We start from the raw sequence: 14,708 nt of genomic DNA on the forward strand, positions 1-14,708 counted from the left end.
ACACTTTATGCGTAACCGCGGCACTTTGGAAGAGGATGCAGGGACGTGCGAGGAAACGCGGATGAGCTGGAGGAAGGCGACCTTACCGAGGTGGAGTTTTAGAGGAAACACAGAACCATCGATGCAATTCTGTGAGCTCATTTTGATGCGTATCAATACCCGCTTCGGGGTTTTCAATCATCGGAAACCGCCCTGCGCGTGAGGACTCTCGTGCAAATAATCTCTGTGTTCAGTCGCCCGGCGTACCGTCGTGACCCTAATTCGGGAGAATGAATAGAATAAAATGAACGAATGAATAAAATCCTCAGATTCACGTGATCGCTTTGACGGAACTCGGGCTCCGCTCTGGGTCTACATGAGCGTCGGGCACGCAACATTTGGCGGCCGCCTCATCAGGGCTTCAGGGTTGAGGGGGTACGCGAGCGCGGGAACGTCGTTGGGGCCGGAGGAGAGGCGGCTCCTCTTGGCAGATGTTTTTGCCGCCAAGGGCACCTGAAGCAGGCTCTAAGTGTTTTTTTTCATTAGACGAGCCGAAAGCTGCTGCACCATCCTTCTCTAGTGCCTAACTGTCCGGAAAGTAGTGTACGACCTGTTGTAAAGAACGCGGCGAAGGTCAACGCCTTCTCATCTGAGCAAAAGCTCTGAACCTACTATGTACTAGTAGGAGTAGAGTAGTCATCACCTGTTTTCCCAGGGTTCCCTGCCCCGCCCGGCCCCGACCTGAGATGTCCTTGGCTGTGCCTGCACCGCGCTGTCATACACTCACCACTTCAGGAGCCAGCGACGGACGACGATTTCGGGGGAGATGGCCGGCGGCAGATCCTAGCTTCCGCAAATCACAAATGGAATGTGATTCGTCTCCGCGCTCCGCCGCCCTCTCTCCGGCTGAGATCCCTTCCCCTCCATGCCCAACAAGCCCAGGAGGCTGCCTTGGCACAGGGCGCCATGGCCGCTTCCTCCTGCATTCGCTCGAAAAGCGTTTTCCTCCTCGCTGCTTCTGATGGCCCTTTTACCTCCTGTGCGTTCCAAACAGTATCTATATCTCTGTGGCCACTGCGCAGCCACTTACGGTACCCAATTGGGTACTTACCCTCCCGGATGGCTTTTTGCGGGTACTTTGAGAATCACTTTCCCCGTACACCGCACTGTGGGATTACTAAAAGAACTCGGAAACCCGAGCCGCTTTCCTGGCACGCCAGCTCATCAGTCAGAGCTCCGACTTCACTCTCGCCGAAATAAAAGCATCTCAAACACGATGAAGGACTATTTGGGGTTGTCATGGCCAATCGTCGCTCGTCGCTCGTCGCTCGCTCACCTGAACGACTCGAAATAGCGTGTGCCTCAGGAACCCGGTACTTAATATTTAAATCTACTACCTGCTTAAGCTTTTAAGATACTTATCTGACTCTTGGTATTGCTCTCTTGCCGTAATTTAAAAACATTTTTTCTTCCAAATGATCCTCGATTGCGGTTGTGCGGCATCTAACCGACTTGACTTTGCGTTTATTTTCGAGCTGGAGGCGGGACTGGTCACCCAGTCTTGATCCCTACCCGGCGCTGCACTTCACGTCACGGTTGCTGTTGCAAAATAGGGGAAGAAGAAGATGAAAAATGTATTGCCTGATAAATCAGCTTTTAAGAGCATTTGGTGCGTTTCCTTCCTTCCACAGCAGCGAGGCTCGTTGACTCCCTCCGCAGCCATGCGCTGAGCACAGTTCGCATGCAGCCCCGTCCTTGTCTCCGTACTGGATGCATAGGGGCGAAATTGGGATCGAACCTCTCGTCTAAATCTGTGTTGAATAGACAAAAAGTTCCTGAACAACCGACAACATTTTTATATAAATCCTCATTTTGTCTCATTCAAATTTATATTTTGCTCTCAAGTCCAAATACCCTTTTATATATATATATATATATATATATATATATATATATATATATATATTAAAAAAACACAACGTTTTATTTGGGTTTGTTGGTTTTCTCCCTCTTCCCATGACAGGCAGGTTAGGTGTATTGGAGATGCTAAAATTGACCTAAGGCATCAACGGTGTGTGTGTGTGTGTTTGTGTGTGTGTGTGTGTGTGTGTGTGTGTGTGTGTGTGTGTGTACTGGATGCATAGGGGCGAAATTGGGATCGAACCTCTCGTCTAAATCTGTGTTGAATAGACAAAAAGTTCCTGAACAACGACAACATTTTTATATAAATCCTCATTTTGTCTCATTCAAATTTATATTTTGCTCTCAGTCCAAATACCCTTATATATATATATATATATATATATATATATATATATATATATATATATATATATATATATATATATATATATATATATATATAAAAAACACAACGTTTTATTTGGGTTTGTTGGTTTTCTCCCTCTTCCCATGACAGGCAGGCTAGGTGTATTGGAGATGCTAAAATTGACCTTAGGCATCAACGGTGTGTGTGTGTGTGTTTGTGTGTGTGTGTGTGTGTGTGTGTGTGTGTGTGTGTGTGTGTGTGTGTGTGTGTGTGTGTGTGTGTGTGTGTGTGAGTGTGTGTGTGAGTGTGTGTCTGTCTGTGTGTGTGTGTCTGTCTGTGTATGTCTGTGTGTGTGCGTGTGTGTGTGTCTCCCTTAAGCCAATAGCAATGCTGAGAAAGGCTCCAGATCACTCTAACCCTGAACAGGAAAACTTGAATAGAAATAAGTGGTGTTATTAGGCCCCCTACGGGGTAATAGCTTACTAATGCATGTACATTATTATGGTATGATAGCGACATGTGTTCTCAACCCTCACTACATTATTAACACATATTGTGTGGACTCATACTAGCCTGCCAATTTATCTGATAAAACACTGTTTTCTGCCGGGTTTCTTGAACTGCTGAAAAAACCGCAGCCTGAGTCATTTGGATGAGCGGCCCTATTTGCTTCCTTTGTAGCCAAGAGCTCTGAGAAAACGTCTTCTCCTCGACCCCCGCTGACATTTTCTTCACATTCCTTCTTCTCTTTGCAGCATGGAGGAGACGGTGAGAACGCTGCTGCAGAACCAGGAATCGCTCGAGGGCCCGAAGGTCGACCCTCTCGACCTCATGAAAGCCTACAAGGTGCAGCAGGACGGGGTTGATTGTTTTGTGGTCGTAGCGTCGGTCTTAGGGCGACGTAGTGGCATCAATCTGCGGCGCGCAGTTAAATGAAGCGGAATGCGGGAATACGGCGTCTCCGCGACGGCCCCCAGACCCCCTTCGAGGCGTCCCCTCCGCAGCTCAAATCCTTCCCGTGTCCCTTGTTGACAGATGACCCACTTCTCTTTCCCGTGTGATGTTGTGTGATGCAACTTCATTGATGATTTGTCAGGACAGCTCTTTCCCCACGCCCCACATACACACACACACACACACACACACACACACACACACACACACACACACACACACACACACACACACACACACACACACACCCTTTCAGACTTTTAGCTCGGTTGTGTTGGAGGTAAATTTGCATGAACCGTGCAACAAATGCAAATGAGCCCCATTATTTATGTTATATTCTAATTAGACACAGGCTGTGTGTGACTCATCCTTAAGGTAAAAATGTAAAAATATTTACCCTTTTTCCAACTCTGTCTGTCTTATCCTTATTCTTCTTCTTCAGTCGTATTCATTTTACTCTAATAATTGAAACAATTGAACCAAGGCAATTAGCGGCAAGAACCTGCCTTTCGTCACGCAGCAGTCAACACCAGCCAAACACTTCCACTCATGCGTTCCTCCCAACCTTGACAGCCAGAAATAGGCGTGACACGTTAAATGAAAAAAAAAAAAAAGATTATATTATGAAATCAATTTACATCAAGCGACTGAAACAAATGAGTGAATATCACAATTAATTATCAATAATATTTATTTAGACTAAATGCATCCTGCCTTAAACAGAGTGTTAATGAAAACACACTTTTATGGTATGGAAGCCCAGTGAATAGGAATAGCAGTACCATAAATATGAAATGCATCACAATTCTGCATTTGGGAGTTATCTGCTCCGATTCAGTGATCATGGAGTCGAAAAGCTTGTAAAGCTGCTCTGATACCTACATAACATGCATAACATAAAACAAGATCCATGTTCGATTTTTCAAAAACTTGGCAACCAGTTCATTGCATATATTCATGTATTACTGATTTTGTGAAAACAAATCGGCTACTGAAAATAACAAGACTCACAGGCTTCAGTGTCTGAATAATTTATCTTTTCACCATTTTAACTGAAAATATCGGTATTTGCGCCCATAATCGGTTTTGGAAATCACCCAAGAGTGAACGCTCAGAAGTATATCCGTGAGAAAAAATAGAATGTTGTCAATGCGTCCCTGTTCTGCATGCCTTTATTCTCTATAAAGTACATTTCCCAGTTCCTTGAAATTGTGGCATAAAACATCCAGACAGTACATCCCTAAAAATACATACTGCACCCTGTCGACAAAGGTCTGTCTTCACCTCCCCTGGTCGTGTTCCGCCGAATGTATCCATGCACTGAACTGATTTGGCCGTCCCCCGCTGTCTTCCAGGACAAACTCCTGGAGGAGATGTGGAAGCAGCAGGACAGCCTGGAGGGCCCCCCGCCCGCGGCAGAGCGGCCCGGCTCGCTGGGGGCCGCCACGGGGTCCGAGGGGAACGCCAACGACACCAAACCTCTGCTGGAGCGACTCAGGGCCCTGGAGGTACAGTAAGGCACACGGAGAGGCTCCCCGCTTCAGCTCACGCCACACCCCCAAAACCATCTGCTCCCTCCTCCTCATCCACCACCCGCTGCTAGACAGATGGAAAGATGGGCGGAGGGACGGATCTGTCTCTCTAATCACTTTGCTATTCAATTAAATTCAAATACTATTATTATTATTATTATTATTATTATTATTATTATTATTAGGCAATCGAGGTACACACTGACATGGTTGAGCTCTCGTTAGAACTGGGACTTTTCAGACGTCCTGGTCAGTTTTTTTTTGTTTTTTTTTAACCTGTGCTGTCAGCATGCTGGGCATACAACACAGAGTATTTGTTTGCCATTGCATCCAGGACAGAGTTAGTCTGCAAGTGGAGTTCAAGTTCTGAACCTGCAAAGCAACTCTTTATTCATTCTTTAATCATCAAGAACTGCTGCAATAACTCTGTCCTGTGGACGACCTGTGGGATGACGAGAGCACAGTTTTTGGTTATGGAGAGCCACCACCAACCCCCCTCTTTGGAGAACTATTTGTCATGTTTGGGTCTATAAACAACTGATCACTACTCCAAGAGGGGGGGAATCGCCACGGGTGAGACAAATAAACCTTGAAACAAACAGCATTTACACAAAAACATGAACATTGGACGACAACATGTATTGAAAAACAGTGAATTAGGGCCAGGAAAACTGGAACTACAACTTGATCGATACCGATGTGCATTCGGAGCAGAAATTAGTGCAAAACTGAACAGCGAAGAACGTCGACGCAATTTTATTCATTCGAGGAGCATCTGAAGCTGTATAAGTCCAGCCCCATATCATTTGCATCCAGCCACTTGCGCCTTGTGGACTGCATAGCGTTTGCCACACGTAGACATAGAACACGAGCCGATGCCGCGTTTGAAGGAAACTCGGAAAACTGTAGCTCGCCCTGCGTTTTACAAAACTCCGAAAACGCAGTCACAGATGGCGTTTACACACCACAGGAAGTCCTAAGAACCTTTGGAGGCACCGTCTCTTGTGTGTGATCCAGGAACGATCGGACTGTAATTGTTAAAACACAGTTCTGAGGGACATTTGAACGAAACAACATAATAGGAACATTCAATGACGTAAGTTCACAGTGATTGGAAAAAACACATGAAAAACAACATACTTCATTTAAAGTAAACATGTCTTTCTTTATACACTATTTATTTCCGAAACATTAAATTTACGTAAAAAAAAAAAAAAAAATGGCAGCCCTCCGCCCCGACCTTGCGGGTTTTTCACAGTGCGACCGGACCGAGTCGCATGGCCAGTCAGTAAAGATGGAGTGGACAGAACATCCGCCCTTAGAGTTGAATCACACCACACAAGAAAAGACCAAACAAATCTCAGAAAACCTACAAAAAAGTGAGGAATTAACCAGTAAAAAAAACAAAACTATGCGGCGTTCAATGTAAACTCGGAAAATTGTAACTTGTGCGGCGTTTCACAGAACCCGGAAATACGTACCTAAATCGACTAAACTGGACCCTGCGTATTGCTGCCTCTAGCTGTGTTTATTATTATTATTATTATTATAATTATTATTATTATTATTATTATTATTATTATTATTTCATTTGTTATTATTATTACTATTATCATTATTATTATTATTATTATTATTATTATTATTATTATATTTGTTGTTGTTGTTATTATTATTATGATTATTTATTATAATTTTTGTATTATTCTTTTCTAAAACAGTTCACAAGTGGTCATTGCATCTTGATCAATGACAAAAGACTTTTGACTGTTGTTGAAAAGTGCTTTAACAACTGTCAAGCACTTCTCTAAATTGCGGCTGTCTAGCAATGGAGATACAATGTAGAATCTAGATTGTATGTCATTTTCTTTATTTTAAGAGTTGTTTTTTTAATAGGCAGAAGCATTTTTGAAGTACTACAATATATCACCTCTAACTCACTATTATTGTGACAAACAAAAAAAACCGATATTGGATAAACAATGCCGTCTAGCAACTGCTTCCGGAAAAATCTCAACGGTAATAGCGAGCCTGACAGTTCCGCTCAGCAGGAAACACAGGATGAGCAAGCGGCGCAGATTTGGAGAAAATGAGACGCGCTGGTTTAGTGAGAGAGAGCCGCTTCCAGGGCATTCATACGGTACCTGGGAGGTGATAATTAAAACGCCGACAGGGTAGTTAACACTCGGAGCCGGCGTTCCAGCGAGTGCGCCTCCCTTCCACACACCTCGCGTGCAGCAGTGTATTAAGCATGGCCGTCTACTCGGTGGCCAGACAGCCGGAACCGATCACAGCATCGCAGCCACCGAGACGCTCGCCCCGAGGAGAAATCCACATAAACACCCAATTAGGCAATTTGGTGTTCGCGTGGCTCTCAGGGCAGTTTAACTCGTTGATCCGAGCACTTTGTCAGAGCAATGGAATAAAAAACAAAAAAAACACATGGACGAAATATTTCTCTGTTGCTCCAGGTATCGCAAAAAGAGAAAGCGGGTGTTTTGAACACGCTCGCCCTTAAATTAGCTCAGTTTTCGGGAAGTTATCGGCGGGTTTTCCAATCATAAATATATCCCTTCCGCCAGGAAATATGTCCTGGGTGTCGTGTTTCTGAACCGAGCATCTTTTTCGGCTTCATACTGATGACACTTTTCAGGTTTACGTCCTTCCACCCTTTATCATCCTGCCACATTTTACTGTGTACAGTTAACTGTGACCTTTATTGTATATTTGTATGTCTATCTATCTATCTGTCTCTGTCTGTCTGTCTGTCTGTCTGTCTGTCTGTCTGTCTGTCTGCCTGCCTGCCTGTCTGTCTGTCTGTCTGTCTATCTGTATCTATCTATCTATCTATCTATCTATCTATCTATCTATCTATCTATCTATCTATCTATCTATCTATCTATCTATCTATCTATCTATCTATCTATCTATCTATCTATCGTTCTATCTGCTCAATGACATTACAGACTCAATCCTTAACTCTTTGTTTTGGGACGTTCTCGTCCTTCTTCCTTCTGAAATCCCCCAGAAGAGGGAAGATGAACCCTCCCACTCTCATCCAACATAACAGCACTAAAATGCTCAGTCACCCTCACAGTGATTTTAACACTGACTTTGAAGAGCCCGTGTGTTCATTATTTTCAGTAATTCGTTTACTCACTGTTTATTCACTGGCACCGTTTGCTGTATGTGTGATGTCACTGAGTTAGAAAGACAAACGAACGGGAGCACGATGCAATGAGGTCACGCTGTCATCGGGACCTCCAACCCGAACGGAGAGAACGCAGCCCCATCACGGAGACGAGAGGAGAATGAATTCCACCGCGTTGCTGGCGATCTTCAGTGGAAAACGGGGAGTTGGGGTGCGGCCGAGAGGTCGCGCGAAGGGCAGTTTGTTCCCCCAAGTGAATCTAAAGGAGCCGAATGTGGTCAAGAGGGCTCGGATCAAAGCACGTCCGGTGGAATATTCAGTGCGGGATTAGTATTCAGCGCTAATTCAAAGCCGGGGTGGTTCTCGTGTTGTGTTTTTGGTTTGGGGAAAGGTCACGGACCTGACGTGATCAACCACTCGTGATGAGAGGAGCCCCACTCCACCAAATGTCACGGCTGCTCTCGTGCATGAGCCTCCCCTCAGAGGAGCTCCCCACGGGGCTCCCTTCGTTGAACAATCCGAGGATATTCTGTCCAGAGTTATACGGTACTACAGAGGGGAGTGTAAAATATTCAAACAGGCTACACTTGTGATTACTTTTTCATATATATTAATGCAATTTTATTTCATTTTTATCATAGTTTTTACTTTCTTAGACTGAAAGAAAATTGTTGTGGGTCATTGGTTTGACTTAAAAATGGTAAAATCTTAAAAGATTAAAAATGATAATCCTAAAAAAACATTTTAAACCTATATATATATATATATATATATATATATATATATATATATATTTTTTTTTTTTTTTTATCGATTTTACAAATTTAATCAATATTTTCTAAGTGGGACCAATGACTTTTTTTTTTTGTGTAAGGAATTTGCAGTTAGATTTGTGGTCTTACAGCTGCTGACGTGGTATTATCATTTGGAACAGAATAATAAATATGGATAACTTTGAAGCTGTTTTTACAAATAAATGTCTATGCGTGGGACTTTTCTAATAACTAAATTCACTTTTCCTGCATGCAATATATGCAGTTTGTGCCAATTTTGGTTAAGTTTGAGTGGTACCAACCAGCCTCCCAAGACATGGATGATAATTAGGTGCACGCTAAGATAAATAATAAAATGGACCCACGTCGAATTACCAAGTGATTAATCCAATGCCTTGTTCCCATGATTTGGGGTAATTATCTCTTTTCTATGGGTTACCACTGAGAGCCTCCTTAAGACTGGAAGTTTCACCCCCGTCTCATTAGGAGCGATGGCTCAGATAAAATGGGACCGTAAAAGTAACATCATTTCTTCCCATGAACATGCAATTTGTAGAACGTGTCGGATCGCTCAAAGTACATTTTTAAACTTTTGGGGCCATTGCATTTTTCGGGCGGCTGCCTTAATTGGACTGCACACTTGTAATTAAACTTTAACTCTGGAGTGGAGGGACTTTACGGTTGTTCCATTTTGTCTGCTGCTGTTCGTTGCCATTACGGCGCACTCGGGGGCCATTCCACATCATCCGCCGTGAAACAATTTGCCCTGAGAACCGCAAATAAGAGGCTGAGGATAAACGCAGACGCCAGACAGAGCGGGCTGCACTCAGGGACTGGAGAGGGCTCGCCGACTCTCACCACGCTGCTCAAATAAAAGCCATTTGCAGCCGAGTCCAACGATCAGGGGAGATGATACTGAAGCTCCGCATCAATCCCTTTCGGCCAGAGAACGACCGTCACTTAGTCGAGTGGCGGCGGTTTTAACTATAAAAACTCTAACTATGCCACAAAATAAACTGTCCTATCTGAGCTGGAGTGGTTACCGAAGATTATTTATTCCTATTTTAAATCTGTGTTTATTTTTCTTACATTTGTTTATCACGTGAACGTTTCTTTTTCATATAGATTAAGAAATGTGGAATCAATTGTCATTAATTGTCTGACCCAATCCAATTAAAATGGTGAAGCTGATGCTGCATGGCTGTGATAGTATGTTGAATATTTATCAAGAGGGTCCTGTTTGGATGGATGGATGATTAGATCGATGGATGGTTGGATGGATGGATGGATGGATGGCTGGGTGGCTGGATGGATGGTTTGATTAATGGGTACATGGTTGGATGGATGGATATTACATGGTTGGATGGTTGGGGGGATGGATGGATGGATGGCTGGATGGTTGGATGGATGGTACATTGGATGGTTGGATGGGTGGATGGATCGGTGGGTGATTGGATGGATGGATGCATAGTCGGATGGATGGCCGGATGGATGGATGGAGGGAGGGATGGATGGATGGACCGATGGGTGGATGGATGATGGATGGATGGACCGATGGATGGATGGACGGATGGATGGATGGTTGGATGGTTAAATGCATGGTTGGTTGGATGGATGGATGGATTTTAATTCATAGATTTTAATCACAGTTACCTAAGGATATATATTCCTGTCGGACACCAACCGATCAACAAAAGATTCAAGCCTAACTGATTAAAGTCAGTGTAGCTCCATCACTTAACTCAACCCTCAACCACAGCAAGAGGAGCGCAACCGAAGCCCGTCTCCCTTCCACCCCGGACGTGGTGGGAGAGTCGAACCGGTTCGCCTGGACCGACTCTGCGACGGTGAAATCACGGCCCCCAAACCCGCCCGGCGACTGCCCGCGGGTTTCCCTCGCTCCACGTGAGTTTTGGAAAAACCCGCTGAAACTCCCCACCGCGACTCCACGATCCGTGAGACGAAAGGCTTCCTATTCTGCTTCTTGATGAGGATTGATGTCAAATTTAATTAATTCCGCCTTTCTTTTTGGAGTACTTAACTGCCCCTAGTGCGTGCCCCGTTTTATCATTTTGATGAGAGAGGTGCATGACTTCTTGCTTCACTATTGTCTCTGTGAAAAAGTGTGACTCGTTTATTTATCATTTATTTGACTTATTTTACAGTTTTCGTATATTTGACACATATTTCTTCATCATTTATTGTCTTTAGAATTTTATTACTTGTAGTTTATTTTACTACTATTTCATTTATTCAAGAAGTTAGCATGAGAACATAAATCCCACTTGTTGGAAAGATGTTGTCTGTTCGTGTTCCTTAAGAGGTGATTACAGCAGTAAATGTATCGGACAAAAGCGCCAATCCTTCTGAGACTGATCAGTTATAGTTCATAAACATAACATAAATTGATCCCCTTTTGAACAAGTGCGATTGTATTTCTTAATGGGGTTATAACGCCACATTCCTAAAAAGCCGAGTCTGAACTCCATTCCACCTCTTTGGCCCGTTTTAGAAAACGAACCAATGCCATTTAATCCAACCAGTCCAATTAAAGCAAGTAATACTGATGATTATTGTCTATCCTTGTGGTTTTCCCCAAAGTTGTAGCTCAGAGGTAGCTCACGGCCCTGCTATGAACCCGGCAAAGCCGTTTGCTCAGCCTCTCAGATTTACTGGCTTAATCATCTGGGTGGAAAGTCACCTCTTGTGCTCCGGGAAGGTGTCGGGGCTCTTTCCCTGACAGTGAAACCCTTTATCAGTAATTGAATTGCACCTGAAGTACCTCAGAGCACAACCTCATAGACACTGGGAATTTTCTCGGAGTGGAATTTGGACACCTGAGATATATAGCACCATCCATTTTAGCACTACCCATTTTAGAACTATCTATCTATCTATCTATCTATCTATCTATCTATCTATCTATCTATCTATCTATCTATCTATCTATCTGTCTGTCTGTCTGTCTGTCTGTCTGTCTGTCTGTCTGTCTGTCTGTCTGTCCGTCCGTCTAGCCGTCTATCTATCTATCTATCTATCTATCTGTCTGTCTGTCTGTCTGTCTGTCCGTCCGTCTAGCCGTCTATCTATCTATCTATCTATCTATCTATCTATCTATCTATCTATCTGTCTGTCTGTCTGTCTGTCTGTCTGTCTGTCTGTCTGTCTGTCTGTCTGTCTGTCTGTCTGTCTGTCTGTCTGTCCGTCCGTCTAGCTGTCTATCCGTCTAGCTGTCTATCTATCTATCTATCTGTCTGTCTGTCTGTCTGTCTGTCTGTCCAGATATGGTGGCTGGGATGAACTCTGATAATTAATCTTTAATCACCAGCGTTGCACAGGGGTCCAGGTCAAGGATTCGTGTCTGGCGTCATAATGTTGTTAGGCCGCGTCCCGACAGAGGAGCCGGATGTGGAGGAGTTAATGAGATCCAAACCCTTCATTAATCACACAGAACATTGGTTCAAATTAGAATCCCGTGGCCCCACGACCGGCCGTGGCACTCGGCCGTCATCTTTTATTCACACCAATTTCCCGTGCTTGCAAAAGATAAAAAAAAAAGCTCCATTCTTTGCGGCGCAGTTTTGCTGCTGGATTGTGCTCGGGTGTTTACGTCGAGGCACTTCAGAAAAAGTGTATTTTGGTGAGTGTGTTGGTGTTCCAACAGGCGGAGAACTCTGCGCTGTCTCTGGAGAACGACAACCAGAGGAAGCAGTACGAGCGCTGCCTGGACGAGGTGAGTGGCGACATTCACTCCCTATGCGCTCGCAAGAGTGCACTTTTATTCAGACCCTACACAAGTGTTGTGTGAAAATTAGGTTTTTTATCGTATTGAATTTAACTTTTAAGTTCACATCCCATTTTGATCCACCCGTATCCTTTCAGCTTCAATATAAATCTAAGTTGACATGTAGAAAATGTTCCCCTCTCATCTTGGTATTGCTGCTGTTGCAAGGCCATACACGGACGGGTTTATCCGAGGGCGGGGAGTGTGTGTGACCATGGGGCTTGTGTGCTTCGTGGAGGAGACCTCAGACAACTGCACACCCCTAATTAGGACGGCAATAGCACCGCGGGCGCTACAGGAGCGAGGGCTGGTCTCTAGCGCCGCAGCACCTCCTCGTCCTGCAGTACCTGCTCCGAGCTGCAGCCTCCTCCGCCGCCACAACACTGTGATTGTCTCTCCATCTGCTCTCCGCCTCTCGGAGACTTGACTAATGGACTTGTTACCATGGAGATTTTTTTTTTTGTTGTGTTTTTTTTTTTTTTTACCTTTGCTGTCAGCATGCTGGAAATATGACTATTTGTGCAATTGCATCTAGGACAGAGTGAGACTGCAAGTGGGTTTCAACTTCTCAACCTGCAATGGAACTCTTTATTCATTCTTAAATCGTCAAGAACTGCTGCAATGACTCTGTCCTGTGGACGACCTGTGGGATGATAAGAGCACAGCTTTTTGTTGCACAGAACCGCCACCAATCACCATCTTATAAACATATAATCATCATTACTTCTCTAAGAGGGGGAGAATCACCGCAGGTTAGACAAATGCACATAGAAACAAACACATTAAACATGTACATGATAAAACAAACATAGAAACATCAGACCTATGTATGGACAAAACAGAATAAATTAGGGAGAAAAGGCGAGGGATGTAATCAGGAGGGTGTTCGGAGCAGGTGCTGGTGTACGGAACATGTCCCAATTAGTGTTGTATGAGGTCGGAATTATCTCTGAACGACCCGAGGCAGCAGAAAAGGCCCTGCAGCCGCCCCTGAGTCCCGCAGCCACGACCACACACTCCACAACCACAGGAAAGCCCAGAGCACCCCGCCCCGCAGCCACCTGGGCCGTGGACGCCAGGCATACGGGCCTGGAGCCCACAGACTCGCACCCTGCCAGAAACGCCTGCCCCGCATGCGAGCCAGCGGGGCCCCCTTGCGCCCCAATGCCCCGTGTAAAGGTGAGGCCCTCCACCACCCTCGGTACCCAGGGCACCCGCCGCAGAGAAGCCACGCAGCTGGAGCAAAGCCCGACAGCCGCCTCCCGCACCCTGACCCACACCCAGGAGGGTGAGCCGCCTCCAAGGGGCCCTGGAAAGCACCCGGTCGCCCCCCGGTCAACCACACCCCCACACCAATCCACCACAACCCGCCACCCCGGAAAACCCCAGCACTCAATGTGTGCTGTCGGTAAATGCAGTTGAAATTGCGGGGCGTGGACGCGCGAGTCCTCCAAGCATGTCGAACCTGAGTCACTAGCGCCCCTCCTTCCCCGCAGACACTGGTCTGGTGGAGTGTTGCGGGGAGAAAGATTTGTGACGGCGCGTATGTGTTCTCAGCTAATATGAGCGCTATTAAAGTGCGACGGGCAGGACTGCCGCCGTACGCGCGCGCACACCGACGCACACTCACACACGGTGATACGTGGAGGATTTGTGCGCTCCGTGGAGGAGACCTCGGACAACTGCACACCTCTAATTAGGACGGCAGTAGCACCGCGGGCGCTACAGGAGCGAGGGCTGGTCTCTAGCGCCGCAGCGCCTCCTCGTCCTGCAGGACCGGCTCTGAGCTGCAGCCTCCTCCGCCGCCGCAACGCTGTGATTGTCTCTCCATCCGCTCTCCGCCTCTCGGAGCCTTGACTAATGGGCTTGTTACCATGGAGATTGCTGCCCCTGAGAATCTTTGGAGTATTAGGGCAAAAAAAAAGATTGCTCCTTAAGCTTCTGAGACTCGTGATTATGCTCTTGGGTCTTTTTGGGCAAAAACATTCAGAATGCTACCTGTCACGGCTTGAATAAGTCTTTTTGACTGATGGTTGAAAAGGGCCGAAAGGAAGGCTTTTCTTTCTTAGCCGTGCTTTTTTTATTCAGATTTCCTTTTATACTGAAAAGTCTTTCTTTATATGTACAAATAACTAGGAAAGCATTTTATTCAAATCTCATGCGAAACCCAGAAATAAAAGCTGAAGTAAAGCATTTGAAACTGAACTAAACTAAAGTAAAAACTAAACTAAACTACATGTACACCTCGCCTATTCACACTCAAAAC

At 45.2% G+C, this 14,708-nt stretch overlaps 1 protein-coding gene across 1 annotated transcript in view; it reads left to right on the plus strand.

Annotated features, from left to right (window-relative positions):
• Window positions 1-14,708, plus strand: part of LOC307243931 (uncharacterized protein) — a gene marked incomplete at its 5' end in the record, with an annotated part of 51,323 nt that overhangs the window by 9,529 nt on the left and 27,086 nt on the right. The window contains 3 exons of the mRNA XM_080018900.1: window positions 3,004-3,094; window positions 4,558-4,710; window positions 12,323-12,391. Of these exons, the coding sequence (XP_079875026.1) occupies window positions 3,004-3,094; window positions 4,558-4,710; window positions 12,323-12,391 (313 nt within the window). The remainder of the gene's footprint in view (window positions 1-3,003; window positions 3,095-4,557; window positions 4,711-12,322; window positions 12,392-14,708) is intronic.

The sequence above is a fragment of the Zeus faber genome (genome assembly GCF_960531495.2).
Source record: "Zeus faber genome assembly, chromosome: 18".
Lineage (NCBI taxonomy): Eukaryota > Metazoa > Chordata > Actinopteri > Zeiformes > Zeidae > Zeus > Zeus faber.